At 38.0% G+C, this 17,411-nt stretch overlaps 1 protein-coding gene across 4 annotated transcripts in view; it reads right to left on the bottom strand.

The window, feature by feature from the left end:
* The window catches only part of Tpp2 (tripeptidyl peptidase 2), a 64,477-nt gene that overhangs the window by 28,763 nt on the left and 18,303 nt on the right, over window positions 1-17,411 (bottom strand). For all 4 annotated transcript variants that reach the window (XR_012908856.1, XM_075956357.1, XM_075956359.1 and 1 more), the window contains exons 5-15: window positions 15,480-15,604; window positions 13,873-14,036; window positions 12,020-12,174; window positions 11,099-11,175; window positions 7,785-7,912; window positions 6,989-7,088; window positions 4,194-4,342; window positions 2,559-2,674; window positions 1,986-2,154; window positions 1,433-1,590; window positions 911-987 (exon numbers count right to left, since the gene is read on the bottom strand). Coding sequence is in view for 3 of the 4 variants with exons in the window: in XM_075956357.1 (XP_075812472.1) it covers window positions 911-987; window positions 1,433-1,590; window positions 1,986-2,154; window positions 2,559-2,674; window positions 4,194-4,342; window positions 6,989-7,088; window positions 7,785-7,912; window positions 11,099-11,175; window positions 12,020-12,174; window positions 13,873-14,036; window positions 15,480-15,604 (1,418 nt within the window). In the remaining variant the exon portion in view is untranslated. The remainder of the gene's footprint in view (window positions 1-910; window positions 988-1,432; window positions 1,591-1,985; window positions 2,155-2,558; window positions 2,675-4,193; window positions 4,343-6,988; window positions 7,089-7,784; window positions 7,913-11,098; window positions 11,176-12,019; window positions 12,175-13,872; window positions 14,037-15,479; window positions 15,605-17,411) is intronic.

Below are 17,411 nucleotides of genomic sequence, written 5' to 3'. Positions count from 1 at the left end.
AATTGTAAGTTGTGTATATTGTGGGCTTTTTAAGGAACCTAAACCTGATCCTTAAATCCTTAAGGAGTGGGTGCCCTTGCAGTGTTTGAAGCATGAAGGAACATTATCAAGCTGAATTCCATGATTCCAAGAAGGATAAAAGAATAATTCTGGAAACAAAAGATTGTTGTGGGATACTTGCACACTGTATTAAGTTGTATTTGCTGTGATTGGTGTGATAAAAAGCTGAACAGCCAATAGCTACGCAGGGAGTATAGGCAGGATTTCCAGGGAGAGAAGGAAGAGGAGAACCTGCGTGCACAGGAGACATGAGGATAGGAAACAGAAGGTGTAAGATGGAAGAGAAGTAATGCCACATGACAGAAAGTAGATTAATATATAAATGGGTTAATTTAAGTTATAAGAATTAGTTAGGAACAAGCCTAAGGTAAGACCAAGCTTTTTCATAATTAATTACAAGTCTCCATGTCATTATTTGAGAGCTTGCTGGTAGAACAAAGAAAGACTCATTATATAGAAAGCAACTAGAAAAATCAGAAGAGCCTAATCAGACACAGGACAGTAAAGCCACATGGAGTGGAAGAAAATGAAGAATCACTACTGAGTAATAAAACAACAGGCGAAATGAAGGCAGACTCAGCTGGGCAACATGGAGTCACTGTTACACCGTCTGGATAAAAACATTTCAGTGAAGTGTGGGCAGATGCCAAGGCTCTCAACTACTCATAATTAATACAAACAGCATAGCTAACTACATGCCATCTAGAAAGGAGCACAACCCAGTTACCTGCTTCTGTCTTATAATCTTTCTAGTATTAGCTTCTGGGCTAATAATCCTCCAAAAGTCTACACTGTATCACATATGGGCACTAACAATGTAAATGTAACAGTAAGTTAAACATTTACTTACTTTGCTGCTATAACTGCAGTGATTGGAACTCTGAATAGAGGACCTGCATTAGGGGATGCTATGTCATAGCCACATACCTTGAAGAAAGAACACAAAGTTTCAGCATCCATGAACAAAGTTGCAAAAAAGTAAGTAAAAGGTATAATGCAAGCATAGAATAATCTAATCTTAAAATATAACACAAAGTCCAAATACATAAGCAAACCATGACTGAAATTAATGGGCAATACGGCATCAATTTTTTTTTAAAAAAAATGCATTTTAATTACTATCTACTACAAAACAAAACTACTATTATAAATACTTTGGAAGCAGAAAGATGTTATGATTTACTTACAAATGCCATGTTTAAAAATGTTTTTGTCTAAACAGTAAAGCTAACTACAGTACAGGTTTAGCTATGCTTAACAAAGTAGAGAGGCCTGGTCAAAAAGGCTTTGCTATCTATGTCTTCCCCAGCCTTCTTCACAGAAGGATGCAACATTAACTCCTTAAATGGACAAAGAAAAGATGACAATATACCTCTGTATAATGCAAGCCTTCTCTTAACCCCCTGGGGTCCACACGTATGTTTATGTGCCGACACTGGTTCATGAGCTCCAGATGGCTAGGGCACTGGACCCAAGACGAATTTGAAGTTAGAGCTAAATGAAGCTGGAGGGATATTTTCTCAGAGTTTTCTGGAATAAAAAATAAAATAAAATAAAATAAACATTTCCCCCTGTTCCTGGGAACCATTTTAAAAGTTCTATGTTCTACCAAGAAAGTTTAGCAATTTAGTTTGGTAAGCTGGACAATGCATTAGACATGACATCCAAATTACAACTTAAATAAAAGTACAGCGTCTTCCTTATATTTTAGTATCCTTCCGCGATTCATATGCGTTTTCATCCAACACTGCTAACCCTTAAAACAGGAGATTAGTGGGTGTTTCATATTGCTGCACACAGAGAAGAGTAAAATAAGCTGCCATGCATGCGATGGCAGCTTTAACTATACACCGTAGAGCTGCAGTGTCCCTGCTACCCCAGTCACAAATATGAATGCTTCTGCTTACTGCTAGCCTACAACTTACCTGTGTTCTCTGGAAATACAGGCTCAATGCCAACACCATGATCTGAAGGAGCAGCCACCTGAACAGGATCTCGGAGGTAGATGCCACGGTTATTTCCAACTGTAACTGTAAAACCTAATCTGTTAGCAAATGACGTATTCTGAATGAGGTAGTCATAGGCTTTGTCAACCTAAAAAAGAATGGTCAAAGAAAAATATTTTATTACAAATTAAGAATCAATTTAATCAGCAACAAAGCTAATTTCTATATTCAGTTCTCTAAACTAATCTCCACAGCTAAGATGCTTTTAAAAAAAATACCATTCTAATCACGACTTGACGACTTTCCACTGTAGTCTGCATTTACAGTTGTTCTCACGTGATCCAAGGCCACTCACTAACTTCTGCTGACCAATCTCTACATGCCCTCATGTTTCTTTATTTCAGTGCAGCTACTCTCTCTTGCCTACTAAGTCTCTTTGTGCCCTCTGTCTGATAGTTCTACAATGGCCAGCTCCATAGTTTAGACAGGCTAAATTAGCACCGTAGAGCAATCTTGATGGTTTATCGTTACTTTTTACACAGACAACAATACCTGAATAATTCCATGTCCTTGGGCAAATACTTCTATATTTTCAGCTTTTACTGCAGTATTTTCTAGAGCTCTTCTGACTGAGTGAACAGTATAGTCAACATTATTTGCTTTCAGACCTAAAATTAAAAAACAAAACTAAGAAATTAATGTTAATGAACTCACTAGTTGAAACCCCCCTTCACCGAGATAACATGTACCCTCTTCTGCTAAATCTTTTTTTAACATTCACTTCTGAATGTTTTCTTGAAAATTAACAAAACAGTTGATTTAAATTGCTTGTGTCACACAAACACTTAGAGAAAAATTCGTTGCATGCCACTCTGCAGTCATGTCAATGCAGGCTATGTAGAGATGGCATGAATGCACCAAGCAGAAATGTTAGATGCATTCAACGGCACTTTCTTTAAAATACTGTACATTCAGCACTATGGTTGGGAAAGAAGTTTTCAACCAGATTATACTTTATGATTAGCAGTGGAACTTAAGCAAACCACATCAAAAACACCAAACAGGTCTCACTATAGCTCAGAATCTTTAATGACTAGGTACCAGACGATTACAGTGTATAGTCAGATTTTGAACATAGAAGGCTATGGTCAACAATCTGCCAGCCTATTACTCATTGTTTTTTTTAAATATTTATTTATTTATTATGTATACAATATTCTGTCTGTATGCCTGAAGGCCAGAAGAGGGTGTCAGACCTCTTTACAGATGGTTGTGAGCCACCATGTGGTTGCTGGGAATTGAACTCAGGACCTTTGGAAGAACAGGCAATGCTCTTAACCACTGAGCCATCTCTCCAGCCCCCTATTACTCATTGTTAAAGGAGAAATACTATATACTATGTTTGTCCTCTCAGAACTCATCAAATATGTTATCCATAAAATATTGCAATATGCAAACAAAACAAACAGTCTATGATGCAAACTAAGGAAGCTATAATTGTCCATGAGAATCCAGAAGAACGGGAGGTAAGTCTTGTAGAACACATGAGTTTTCAGATCCAAACCATGGTATATAGGATTTGCAGGTAGAGAGAGCTGAATATTCAGAGAGAAGACATGCAGTCTTGAAATATCTGGTGAGTTTGAAGGATGAGAAATGAGTAGAGACCAGGATCTGTCCTAAGTCTGACTCACGCTGGCAGGTGATGTAGCACTGACTGGGGCATGGAGGCAGACGATTTCTCCCCAGTGCGGCTTTCCGTATCAGGGAGAGGAGGGAGTTATAAGAGACAGAGGCGGGTGGAAGGTAAGACTTGAAAAGAGGGACACTTTGAGGCAGTGGCTTGGTGATGCCCCATTTAATACTGAATAACATTCTTCAGCTGATAGAGTCGAATAAACATTTTGAATTTGTTTACAGTCTACCTTTTGCAATTAGCTCCGTATCAGCAAAGTCACTTTTGATATTCTATGGACAGATTTAGCCCCAGAACTAAACTCTTATTTGATAATCATCGATCACAGTCGATATATTGTATTTTCTGCATGACTATTATTCCTTGTACCATTTTCTTCCTTACACCTTATTTTGTGTCCTGGACATCAAAAATTCTATCCATACTCTCACCAAAGAACTGCAGAAAACATAGTATACAATTAAGAAGAGAGTAGTAAATAATTCTCTTACCTGAAAGTACCAGGGCAATGCCCCCACAGGCATTGGGGGAAGACATTGATGTCCCGTTCATTAGCTGAGTCCCCCTTAATGTCCAGTTAGGCACAGAAGCAATGGCACCTCCTGGTGCACTGATACTCACACCAAGGGCCCCATCAGCACTAAAAAGAAAGCAGAGAGGTTTATGTAGAGTGAGGATAGCTGGATATGCACAATATTTAAAGTCATAATTGCAGTCCAAAATGATACGATATTTGCAGTCATTCCAAAAAGGAAAAAGAAAGAAAGAAAAGACAGATATTATTATGGGGTAGCAGTGGGAGGAAAATGACCAAACACAGCTCATTTCTCACTACACACTTTTTCCTTTAAGTGAAATTTCTGTGTGTACGTATCTGTTTATGTGAGAAAGTCAAATGTGCCAGCTATTTGAGTGCTCTAACTCCTTGATGAGGGTATTTCTTTTACCTCTATCACCTTGTCCAACAGAAACATAACATAAGCCTTATATGTAATTTAAAATTTTCTAAGAGCCACATTAAAGAATTTTAAAATCAAACTGTGTGTGTGTGTGTGTCAAAGAAAGAAAGGGAGGGACAGGGAGAAAGAGAGAAAAGAAAGATGAGAGAGAGGAGAGAGGGAATAAGAGAGGGAGAGAGAGAGGATACAGGAGGCATGCTGGTGTCATGGCATGCCTGTGTAGGTTGGAGGACAACATACTGGATGACGCTCTCTCCCAAATGTGGGGCCTGGAGATTTAACTCCAGTGTGTTCGTAAACACTTCTGACCACTTATCCTACTAGCTGTAAGACCACAGTAACACCGAGCACAGCTCTATGCCCTGTCTCAAATAAAGATATACCTATTTTGTCTTTATGGTACCTTTCATTGAATATGTCTATATGAATAATGTTTAACTTTTCCACAATGAACAATAAATTTTCGTACAGTAATCTTTGAAGTCTCCAGGAAGAAGATGGAGAACCACAACAATGATTCCACCTGGCTGGTATGATGCCATTGTGATGATAGCTGCTCCTGGCAGCACTGATCTATTGGGCACCAGAGATAGATTCTTTTGGAGCTTCTTTTCTTCTTGGTAAAACTGCCTTTAGGCAAAGCACTGCCCCTGCCTTGACTACTGACAAATGCATGGTGTCCAAGCTGGACAAGCAGGATACAAGCAAAAAGACTGCCAAAGCTTGCCAGACAGGGTCAGACAGGTTTTCAAATGTTCCTGCCTCTGAAAATGGTCTGTCAGATACTCTCGACCTTAGCCAAAGGTGGTTTCCCCGACACTGCAAATGACTGTGGGTAATTGCACAGGTTATCTCTGTCATTTCTTGCACCTTTTAGAAGTTGCCCGATTGCACTTCCTATTTACTCAGGTTATATTATTTCCCTTCTCATGTCTTTAATGGGGTTGAAGACTAGAGAGTCATAGTTACTTTCCTCTCATGACTTAGCCAAGCCATTTTTAATATAAGACTTCTTAGAATAGGATAATTATTGAAACATTTAGCATATCTTTCCTATTTGATGTTGTTCATGCTAGTTGTAATTCTAAATTTTATGTATGTTTTGCCTCATCTTTTCCAAAAACAATACTTGATATTTGATCTTACTGTATATAGTTTTTTTTAAATTAGGCTAGAACTCTCTTATTTAGACAAAAAGGGGAGGTGTTGTGGGAAATCCTTCAGCCAATAGCCTTTACGAAATTGAACCACTTTGGACATCATCTCAGGTACTATAAGAGCGGACAAAATGCGTGACTGGCTCTGCTGCTGGATTTGGTTCCAGTTCCCAGTGCACGCAGAGGTCTGCAGATTGCTACCCTGTGAGTTTATCCCCAGATAAATATACCTTTGTTATATTCCATTCCAGGCTATTGTAGAACTCTTTGGTACAACTGCACAGTGGTTGTTGGATCTCCTACTATGATTCTTCCCCTAAATGAGTGATTTTTTTTTAACTCCTGGCTAAGAATTATAGGGTGATTTGATTTCTGTTCCACAGAAAGCAGACACAGTGTACCTATCTTAACTGGTGAGACGAGTTGGGGGCAGCACTTTCAGAGCCTATCTGAAATATGACTAGACTAAGTGTCAATTAATGTGTAAAAACATTAATGTTACATTACCGAGAGACAGACAACAGTGTCTGATCAGATCCTCTCAAGAATAAAAGTACAATCTTCAAAATGTCACCCATCAATTAGATAATGGATGTGAAGATCTGGGGATAATTTCCACATTCTTGTTTATAACATCTGCAGTACCAACCGACAATCACAATAAGCACTAGGTCTTTAACAAATGGAAGAACCTAACTACAAAAAGTTAAAATGTAACTTTTTTTGTTAAGCTAATTTCCCACTATCCTTGTACAGCAGTTAATAATAAAGCACTTCTAAATGTTTAAACTGCTATTCTAAAATTAAGTTTAATGAATCATCAACAATTTGGAAAACTATTTTCTGTGGTTGGTTTTGTTGCCTGGCGTCTTAATGAGGAGTGGTCTAGTATGGGTTGCCCTGAGGGCATGTACGTAGAGGACTGACTTGATTAACTGATATGGAAGACCCAGCCTAAAAGATAGATGGTATCAGATTATAACTTCAAAATGAATATAAGATCTGTTACTGTGATTCTTTACAAAAGTACAGCACGTTTCACCAAAGTTTAAACATCAAACTTGCTGAAAAAAAGGGCTATTACTATTTATTATCTACAACCTCCTCTTCTCCCACTTTATAAAGTTTAATCAAATACATGTATTACTTCCAAGAACTACTTGTACTTACCTTGGGCCTCGAGAAGACCACGTGTACTGATTCGCAGGTAATTTCTCTCTCAGCGAATACTCTGCAACCATCATATCAGGAGAAACATAAGCCCCAACACCTATAGGATAGATTCACCATTAACAAACGGGAAGACTTTTTTTTACATGTATACTAATTTTTTACCAGTATTATCATTATGCATGTGAGAAAACTGCTTACTATCTATTCTCTCTCTCTCCACCACCCCCCTCAGATGGAAAGGGAAGAACATTCAATAAAGAAACAAATTAAGTTTATATTATAAACTAAGTACCCAGGACACTACTTTTATACAGATAAAAAAAACTTCCATTATTATTATGTGCCCTAAAAAAAACTGCCTAAAAGTGTGCATGTGTTTCTATTACAGTACTTCTCCTAAATCCCTAAATAACACAGTTCCTCAGACTTTCCTAAGAACACATTTAGGGTCTATGTCTCACCCACATTCCACACGACACTTACAGTCCATTTTAAGTTTACTCAAAACATTATGAAGGCAACCTGACTTTATAGAAGAAAACGTCCTGTCACAGTGTAAAATGACTGACCATACCTGTGACAGGGTACATATTAACAAGGCCTCCAGTGTTTCATATGTAGAATACAATACTTGATTACACTGTGACTGTGACTTATAGTTTAATTTATGTATTTCTGGGGACGGGGTCTCTAGTATCATGGGCTGACATCAGACCTGTGATTTCCTCCTTCAATCTCCTGTTCTGCTTGTATTTAAACAAACATTTTTTCTGAAATGGTAAAGCTTACTAACCTATCACACTGGACGTAGTTCCACCTGGACAACCCACTGTAGAAAGACATGGACCATTATTTCCAGCACTCGAAACATAAATTGTATTATGTTTCCAGACTGCTTCATTAATTACTTCACAGATTCTCCTAAAAAAAACAAAGAATTCCTTTGAGTAAATACATCTATTCCACATTTAATTTATAACAAAACAAATTATAATGATTCCAAACTGTGTAACTGACAGTAGCTTTAAATGAGGTATCAGATTCACTCAGTTAAATGATTACACACACATTAGCAGGTAGGCTTTTAGTAAGACACAATGCCATTCCAAGTGATATACCCTAGTTGAGTTTCAGTGAATTTGCAGGTTATATTAAATAAAAGAAAAACTTAAGGAAAAGCCTGGTTGGTGGCACGCAGCTTTAATTGCAACCCTCGAGAGGCAGGCAGAGGAGTAGTTTTGTGAACTGAAGGCCATACCTGGTCTACAAAGAGACTCCTAGGCTAGACACCCAAGGCTACATAATGGAACACTATCTCAAGAAAAATAAGAGAGTAAGCAAACAAAACCAAATACGGGGAGGGAGGACACCAAAATCCACAATATCAAGAGGGTCTGTGAAGTAGTAGTGTTGAGAGAAAAATAAAAGCAAACAAAATACCAAAGTGACTCCTACATGTATTCTGACCTGGGATTATTTGACTAAAAAAGCCACTTAGTATTTCTAGTGAAAAGTTAAATGGGGGGAGGGACTAGAAGAAAAACCTAAGAAATTGAAAGTCAAAGAAATCTAGTCAGAGATTGATAGCAAACAAGAAGAATGTTTTCCTGAGATGAAGAAAATGGAAGTTAAAGAAGGTCTAGCTCGAAAGGGTCCTGAAAAATCCAATGTGTGACATATAACAGGAGATTCAAGTTCAGCTAACAAAACACTCATCATTGTGCTCAGACTGACTGTGACTCCAGCTCCAGGGTTCTACTGCCCTCTTCTCAACTCCATGGACACTGTGACACAAGTGGAACACACACACACACACACACACACACACACACACACACACACACACGAAGGGGGGAGGGAGAGAGAATTTAATGGGTTACTGACAAAGGAGAAAAGTAATGAAAAAGATAATGAGATGACAGAAGGAGCAAGACTGCACCTTAGAAAGAAATGGCTAAAACTGACAGGGAACATATTAAAAAGGCAATAAAACAATATTTCATAAGAAATCCAATTACCTGGAAGAAATGAGCCATCAGGTAACAGTATAGCCTCTAGATTGTTACAGCTTCCCTTTTGAAGGGACCCTAAATAATCAGGTACCAGATAACTGGCATATATTAATACTTTGGTGATGGGAGTGATGTAAATGTTGATCACTAAGGAAATGCTCTAAATATTTCAGCTATATATTAATATAAAGGGAAGGAGCTAAGGTAAACAGGTTAAGGCCAACACGGTACTGCAATAGAGGAAATGACAGGGATGACAGATGTTGTGTAACAGTTTCCTCTGAGACTGAAATATTTCATCCTGCAGGGAAGCTCCTTAAGCAGGAAAGTAAACAACTCAACACTGGTTCAGCAAGTCCCTGAAACTAAATAGATTCACAAGGCCCCTCCCTGCCAGAGTGAGCAATAAAGCTGAGAGCCCATCTTAGAGGAGAGAAGCTAAGCTGCAATCAAGACTCTCACAAAAGCTAAGTTGCAAAGAAGTCTCTGAGACTACCAGCTGCCTGCAAGAAGCAGAAACCAGCTGAGCTGCCTGGAAGAGGTTTAGACCAGCTGAGTCACCTGGAAAGGACAGGCTCCAACCTGCTGAGCTGCAAACAGGCTGTGCAGTGTGCTCTAGGTTCCCTGCTGGTGTGGGAAGTCCTTCTATATGTGTGCTGCTTTTATTGGTTAGTGAATAAGGAATCTGCTTTTGGCCAATGGCTTAACAGAATATAACCAGTCTGGAAGAGATATATATAGAGAGAGAATAGGCGGAGTCAGAGAAGCCATGCAGCCATGCCAGGGACAGATGCGCCAGAACCTTGCTGGTAAGCCACAGCCACATGGCCATACACAGATTAATAGAAATGGGTTAACCGAACATTTAAGAGCTAGCAAGCAATACACTTAAGCGACTGGCCAAGTAGTGATTTAAATAATATAGTTTCATGTGATTATTTCAGATCTGAGCTGCTGGGAATGAACAAGTGGCCTACGTCAACACCCCACTTTGTGAGAGGTCACCCACGCTGGAGTAGGCCTTGATGATGCAGCTGTCTTTGAGTCACTTCTACAAGTAACCTCTCACCCACAGTCCTCTCAGTAACCCCAATAAAACTCACTGGGTCACTAATGTGGGATTCCCCTCTGTATGCTGTGATTACCATTAATAAATAAAGGAACTGCTTTAGACGTATAGCTGGGCAGAACTTTGTAGGCAAGGGAAACTAAATTGAATGCTGAAGAGAAAGAAGGGCAGAGTCAAGGAAAAGCCATGTAGCCCTGCCAGAGCTGGACGGAATTTTACCCAGAAAGCCACAGCCATGTGGAGATACACAGATGACTAGAAATGGGTTAAATTAAGATATAAGTGTTAACCAATAAGAAGCTAGAGCTAATGGGCCAAGCAGTGTTTTAATTAATACAGTTTCTGAGTGGTTATTTCGGGCCTGAGCAGCCAGGAAACAAATGGCCTCTCATTCAACAGGTCACCAAGCTGGACTTTGGTGGTGTCCGTACTTCGGTCTGTTGTGGGATTCCTACCAGGTGAGTAGACGTATGTATTTCATCTCCCGAGGAAAAGTTTTGTCACATCATTACAAGAAAGAAGGGGGTGCAGGAGAGAAAGTAGCATGGACGGAGGAGACAGGGAAGCTTAGCAACTGGAGCCAGTATGTGTAACAACAGCAAGCTTGGTGGTTAAGGAGCAGCAAGGTCTGTGCACATCCGGGCCCCTGCCAGGTAAGCACCCCTGACAAGTCCCAGAACATCTGTGAATGAGCTATTTTGGTGATGGATGGCCCAATAAATCCAAAGTGGCTGGAAAGGAAAATGTGGAAGCATGGACCAATGCCAGAGAGTTAGGCAGGTTGGGAGTGTCAGAAGCACCATACAGAGGAGCAACCCTAGCTACCCATGCTAGGAATGGTTTGGCAAGGGGCAGTGATTGGACCTGGCATTAAAGACGTGACATGGGAGCGAGAGTCTGACTTACAAAACACAATTACTTGTCCGTCATAGGTATAGTTTACTGTAATTGCAATTCCCTTGCTTAAACTGCTGATGCTCTTAATTAGTAGGTTCTATGATACGAGATCTGACAAAGAAGACTTACCCAGAATTTGGCCAATGAGTTGCTTCTCCATAGCTGTAGTTAACAAGATCACACTTATGATTTATTACTTCTATCATCTATTAAAAAATTAAGAATCTAGTTTAGGAAGTCATTTGTAGAAACAGATTACCCAGTAAATAAGGTTTATAATCCCACAGTGTTTAAACTAATTGCATCCAAATTTATGAGGTATTTCTAGGCATACTGTAATTAAAGTCATAGGTAACAAGAGAAAAAAGTTAATAAAGCATCAATTAAAAGTGAAACTATTCTCTTTGGACTGCAGGAATCATAAAAGGAAATGGGAGAGGCATTGATTCTGAATAGATTTAAAGGCACGTAAGTTGCATGACAAAGTGAATATACAGAATATTAAATTTACAAAGGGTTTAATTTATTCCTTTTAGAATATTGGAGCAAGACAAGTATTTTTTAAAACCTATCTTGAAAAGTTTGCTAAGAGATTTACAACAAAGAGTATAAAATATTTTTTCTACAAAAGGTTTCTTAAGCCAAGAAAGTTCTTCATGGTAATTTTTAACTTTAAACTGAATTAATCAGCATTGGTTTGTTTCTATAAACACTGTTCTGTACACCAAATTCTGTTTATAAATATACTCCGGATAAACCAAGAGTATTTTATAAACATTATGTAGGCTTCTTATTTATTTATTTATTTATTTATTTATTTATTTACTGTGTATGCAATATTCTACCTGCATGTATACCTGTAGGCCAGAAGAGGGAACCAGAGCTCATTACAGATGGTTGTGAGCTACTATGTGGTTGCTGGGAATTGAACTCAGGACCTCTGGAAGAGCAGCCAGTGCTCTTAACTTCTGAGCCATCTCTCCATTCCCATTATATAGGTTTCTAAGTCCCTAAATTATTAACCTATATCAAGAACTTCCAGACACTCACAGCTCTGATGAGGCCTGTGCCTGTTTCCATGGTGCTTAGCCTTGTATCACCAATCTTAATGGACAGAATTTGAGCACCAGGAGCAACTCCATTCCGTTCAGGCTCCTCTGGAAAATGCCCAGCGGCGATACTTGCTACGTGGGTTCCATGAGCTCCTATGGACAGAAATAGAGTGTGTGTGCATAAGATGAAAAAAATCACATACTAAAATCGTAACCATTTCAACATGTATATTATGACAAAAATAATTTAACAAAAACACAACCTGATCACATATCTAATATTATCTCAAATATATTCCTACCATTCACACAAAATCAACTTAAATTACATATATTTGCTTCTCTACACTGGATCTTACCTTGTTTATAGTAAGTAAAAAATGTAAGCCATAGAGGACAGCCAATATTTGCAATACATAGAACCCACAAGTAACCTGTATCCAAAGTATATTTTTAAAAAATCTTGCAAACCCAACAAAGAAAGTAGAAAAAGGAGTAGAAATACCTGTCCACCAAGCAAAATTTGAAAAAACATTCCACAAAAAGGATGTCCATAAGACATACAAATATGAAAACATGTTTCACTTCATTGGTCATCTTGGAGTTACCTTATTGCCACAATGAAGTATCTCTCCATATCTTTAAACATAACTAAGATATTGAAGGCTGACAATAGTTTAGAATATACTTGTTTGAGAAATTTGAACACAGGGATTCTTCTGGACTTAGTAGTCTTGCTTTTGCCCCAGTACCCAACAGACATGTGCAAACATGTTCACCAAGGCATTCAGAAAAATGTTCATGCCTACATTACTTATATAATTCAAAATTCCAAATAGCTTAGGGTTCACTAAAAGTAAATGGATATTTAACATATCAATCCACAGAATTGACATAAATTAATGTGAATATGAATCAAAATGAAGCTTACAATAAGACTGAATTAAAGTCTCATATAAAAACTAGGCTAATTCCATTTATATAATTGGAAAAAAAATCATGTGGAAATTGAGAATATTTTTGTCAGTTCTGACTCAACACAAACACCCCCATATGGTACAAAGTAATAAGGGATGTAGTAATGAAAATCAAGACAGTAGTTAACTTGGGAGAAAGGTAAAGGTTATTAGTTTTTCTAATGTTAGCACACAAAATAATGCATTTCCTTATGACATCTTTCTATGTTTACCATACTCTGATTTCATTCAGTCCTCATTATCTTCTTCTGAATCCTGGCATCTGCGGTCTTTGTCAACACAGCCCACCGTACCGCATTCTCTTCCTGTCTCCTCAGCAGCCCACCCTGAAGGCCTGAGCATCCTCTTTCCTCTTGTTTCTATACCCTCAGCATAAAACACCCAAGCCTATCTACAATATTATTTGCATGTCCTTCCACTTTATACAAGTGTTTTATGATAGATATATTTTCACTAAAACTCATATTTGACATTTGTATATATTAATTTGATTATGTAATATTTTGTATCATAATACAAGTATTAAAATCTCTCTTGGATCATTATCTAGTAGTACACTATTGAGCAGTCAACTTATATGTCTTAAGTCTGTACTTATGGGTGAATTCCTCAAGGGTTAATATTTGCAAGTAAAATCACTTCATATTTATTAATGGCTTTTCTGATGTTAAGATTTTGCTTTATTTATGAACTATCTCTACACAGTCATAACTTTAAAAGATAAGAGAGTCAAATCTCATCAAAGTTTCTAGGCTTGGTCCTTCAATAGAAATTTCTATGATGAATTCACCAGCACCTCACTCTAACCTGCAAGGATTTATCATTCAGCTACTGTACGACTATCTCTCACTAGTAAATCTCATAAACCAGATACCTCCACTGGTCACAATGGAAAGCAGGTTTCCATCATCATAAATATTAACAGAATAATTCAACATCTCAGCTGTGCCAAAAGAGCCGTATTCTTGGGCCTCTTTGTAGTTTCTCAACACAGTACATTTACTCAAGTCTCCGTTTTCATTGGAATCAACACAGGCTCTGTTGAGAAGGAGAAACAGGTATTAAAATTTACCCTTCCACTCTTGCTCTAGAGATCACACAATCCAGCTTCTCAGTCATCTTCTCACCGCTTACTTCTCCCACCACTCAATTCCAAACCTACATTCCTTCGTTTCAGACTGAGCAGTTCAGCTTATGACAGAAACCTCCAGAATCCAGTGCTAAAACCAGGACACTGATGGTCACAGATGGTATAGAAAATTATCTGGGCAGGTGAGAAATGAAAACTGAAGCTTGGGTTGGAGTGTGGACTAGTTTAGGACGGCTCAGACACAAAGGACAGCCCTGCCAATTTCAGTGCTGGTGTTGTGACTCCAGCAGCCGCCACAGCTTCCTGCTACCAAATGGCTAAAAACTTCAAACTGGCCAGGCAGTGGTGGTGCGCACCTTTAATCCCAGCACTTGGGAGGCAGAGGCAGGCGGATCTCTGTAAGTTCAAGGCCACCTGGTCTACAAGAGCTAGTTCCAGGACAGGCTCCAAAGCTACAGAGAAACCCTGTCTCGAAAAACTAAAAAAACAAAAAAAAAAAAACAAAAAAAAAAAACTTCAAACTGTAGTCACATACAGCTTTAGGAGAACTTTTTTTTTTTTTTTCGAGACAGGGTTTCTCCATAGCTTTTTGGGATTTTTGGGATTAAAGGCGTGTGCTACCACCAGCTGAGAACATTTTTTTTTTTAGCAAAACAAAATCCACCTTATTTTATGATTCTCTTCCTACCTGCTGCTTACCCATTTTATTACTGTTAAAATTATTTTAAACACATTATTAGTCTGTTTAAATCTATCTAATTAAAATGTCACAAATGTTATATAAAGATCAACCCTTTGTTATTAAGTTTGTGTATGTGTGTGCATTTTGAGAGAGTTTTATTACATGGTCCCAAATGGCCTGACAGGCACTAAGCAGCCCATGCTGGCCTTGAACTTGTGGCAATCCTGTCTTAGCCTAGTAAGCTCTGAGACTGCATATATCCACCATTACGCCTAACCCAGGACTGAACACTTAATTACTGTGCTGCGCTGCCAAGTTAACTTAGCTATTCTATCTCTATTTAAAACATCCAAGTCCATATTTTCTTCCTTTTATCCTTGATTTTTTAGTGAATACGTTACATTTGTGGTTACTTTACAAACTGCCCAGTTTTAACAAGGAGCATTTCCACATATCTCAGTGATCAACCTGCCAAAAATGTGGTTAGTCATGTAAGAATTTAAAAAACAGTAAATGTAATGCTTAATGTAAAAAATACTAAGTTCAAAAGGCTTGCCCACAGATACCAACAGCTGATTTGTCTCTCACACAATGTTGCTAAGTGATATGATTATATAAACCACAACTTTTTGCAGCTTTGAGGGTTCACAATTTTTAGGTAGATAAAAACATTTTTAATGAAGAAGATCCACAAAATACTTGAGATTACCTCCAGGTCTCACCATCATGCCACACCAAACAGTCATACACAGGACCTGGATCACTATACTTTTTCTCAAAAGAATTAAGTAATTCCACTTGACTTTGCAGCTCTTCCTTGATTAGCTTATTGCCCTATTAATCAGAAAACAGATTAATATTAGAATATTTTTGTGTATATGAGAGTTATTAACATATGTATGATCAAAGACAGTGTTGAACAAATAGAAAAAAAAAAACCACTTGACTTCGGAAAAACATAGTAAGAAAACAATGCTTTTGCAGTGTTGGAGACTGAGTCTAGAGCCTTGAGTATGTACGGCAAGTGCTCTACCTCAGTCCAGAAATCCACTTTTGATTAAGAAAATGTATATATTCATAATAAAAGAATAAAAAGGGAGAAACACTTCTTTGTGACTTGTTCCGGGGATGACATAATAAAAGCTTTCCTTTGGCACTTATTACCATGCATGGGCCGTCCAAATCTGCTGCACTTAGCATACCATGTTCATAATAAATAAAAACAATGCAATATAAGCCCCTAAATCAGTGTCTACCTCTGATTCTATGAAAAACTGTTACATTACTGGGAGACCTGAATTTTAAATTACGTTTTCACTGAATATTTCCAAAGGGTGTAGTTCTTTATAAGAATTATTAAACTTAACTATATTTTATTCTTTAAACAAGAATTGTCACTATTCAAATTATACTATGACGATGGTTAGAACTGTTTAAAATATTATAATTTTGAAAACTATGGGAATGATCTGGGAATGCCTCTCTTTGTCTCTGAATCGCGGCGTAACACCGAGAAGAAAGCACTGAGGAGACTGTTTGCATTTTCAGTGCTGTAATCCTAAAGTGGACTTTTGATAGATAAACAGTTTAGCTTTTCTTCTTAAAAGCATAAAAGCAAACAAAAACCCACAAAGACATTATTTTCACTTATAAACTGACTAAAAATGAAGCAGGAGGGCTCAATGGTTAAGAGCAGTGCTACGCTTGCAGTGGACCAAGGTTTACTTTCACCCACACAGCAATGCATAACTGTGTAACTTCCATTCCAGACACATAACTGCCCTCTTCTGGCCTTAGAGAACATCATGTATAGGCAAACACTCATACACACATAAAATAATATTAAAATTTAAAAAATTAACAGGTATACTTACATGCCTCTGGTGGGAATATAAACAGGCATTATCATGATTTACAAAAAGCTATACTCAACAATGTTTTAAATGATATTTTTCTTTTTTGAAGGATTTATTTTGTACCTAGAATCCCACCACTCAGGAGGCAGAGACAAGTCACATCTCTGTGAGTTTGAAACCAGCCTGGTCTCAGAGATCCAGAACCGCAAGTTCCAGAACAGCCAAGCTACACTGAGAACCCGTCTCGAAAACAAAATTCAACAAAAAGATTTATTTCAATTTTACATTTGAGTGCTTTGGATGTATGTTAAGTTCTGCACCACCTGATGCCTGTGGAGGCCAGAATGCACTGGATCTCCTGGAACCAGAGATACAAACTAACTCTGGGTCCTCCTTGAAAGCACCAAGTATTCTTAACGCTGAGCCATTTCCTTAGCTCCAAAATGACACTATTCTTAACACTCAAAAAACAAAGCCAGTACCAATCTGCAAAATGAACAAACTGTATTACACCCATAAACAGAAGTGTAATGACCTGTATGTAATACCTAGGGCACAGCAGATACCCTAACAATCTCAGCAACAGAAAGTGCATAACAGCTCTGTATGGCTGGCTTCATCGCACAGACTTCAAAGAGGAAAGTCATTCTACAGGGTTAGAGGACAGGGTGATGATGTCTCGGGGAGGACAAATCAGAGAGTGGCTAGGAAGAGGCACAGAGGAATTTCCATGTGTAGCTGGTAAAGATTCATGTCTATGTTTTAAAATATTCATAATATATATG

The sequence above is a fragment of the Microtus pennsylvanicus genome, chromosome 22 (genome assembly GCF_037038515.1).
Source record: "Microtus pennsylvanicus isolate mMicPen1 chromosome 22, mMicPen1.hap1, whole genome shotgun sequence".
Taxonomy (NCBI): domain Eukaryota; kingdom Metazoa; phylum Chordata; class Mammalia; order Rodentia; family Cricetidae; genus Microtus; species Microtus pennsylvanicus.
Note: the sequence above shows the minus strand (reverse complement) of the source record. Positions and strands in the feature narration are given on the sequence as shown.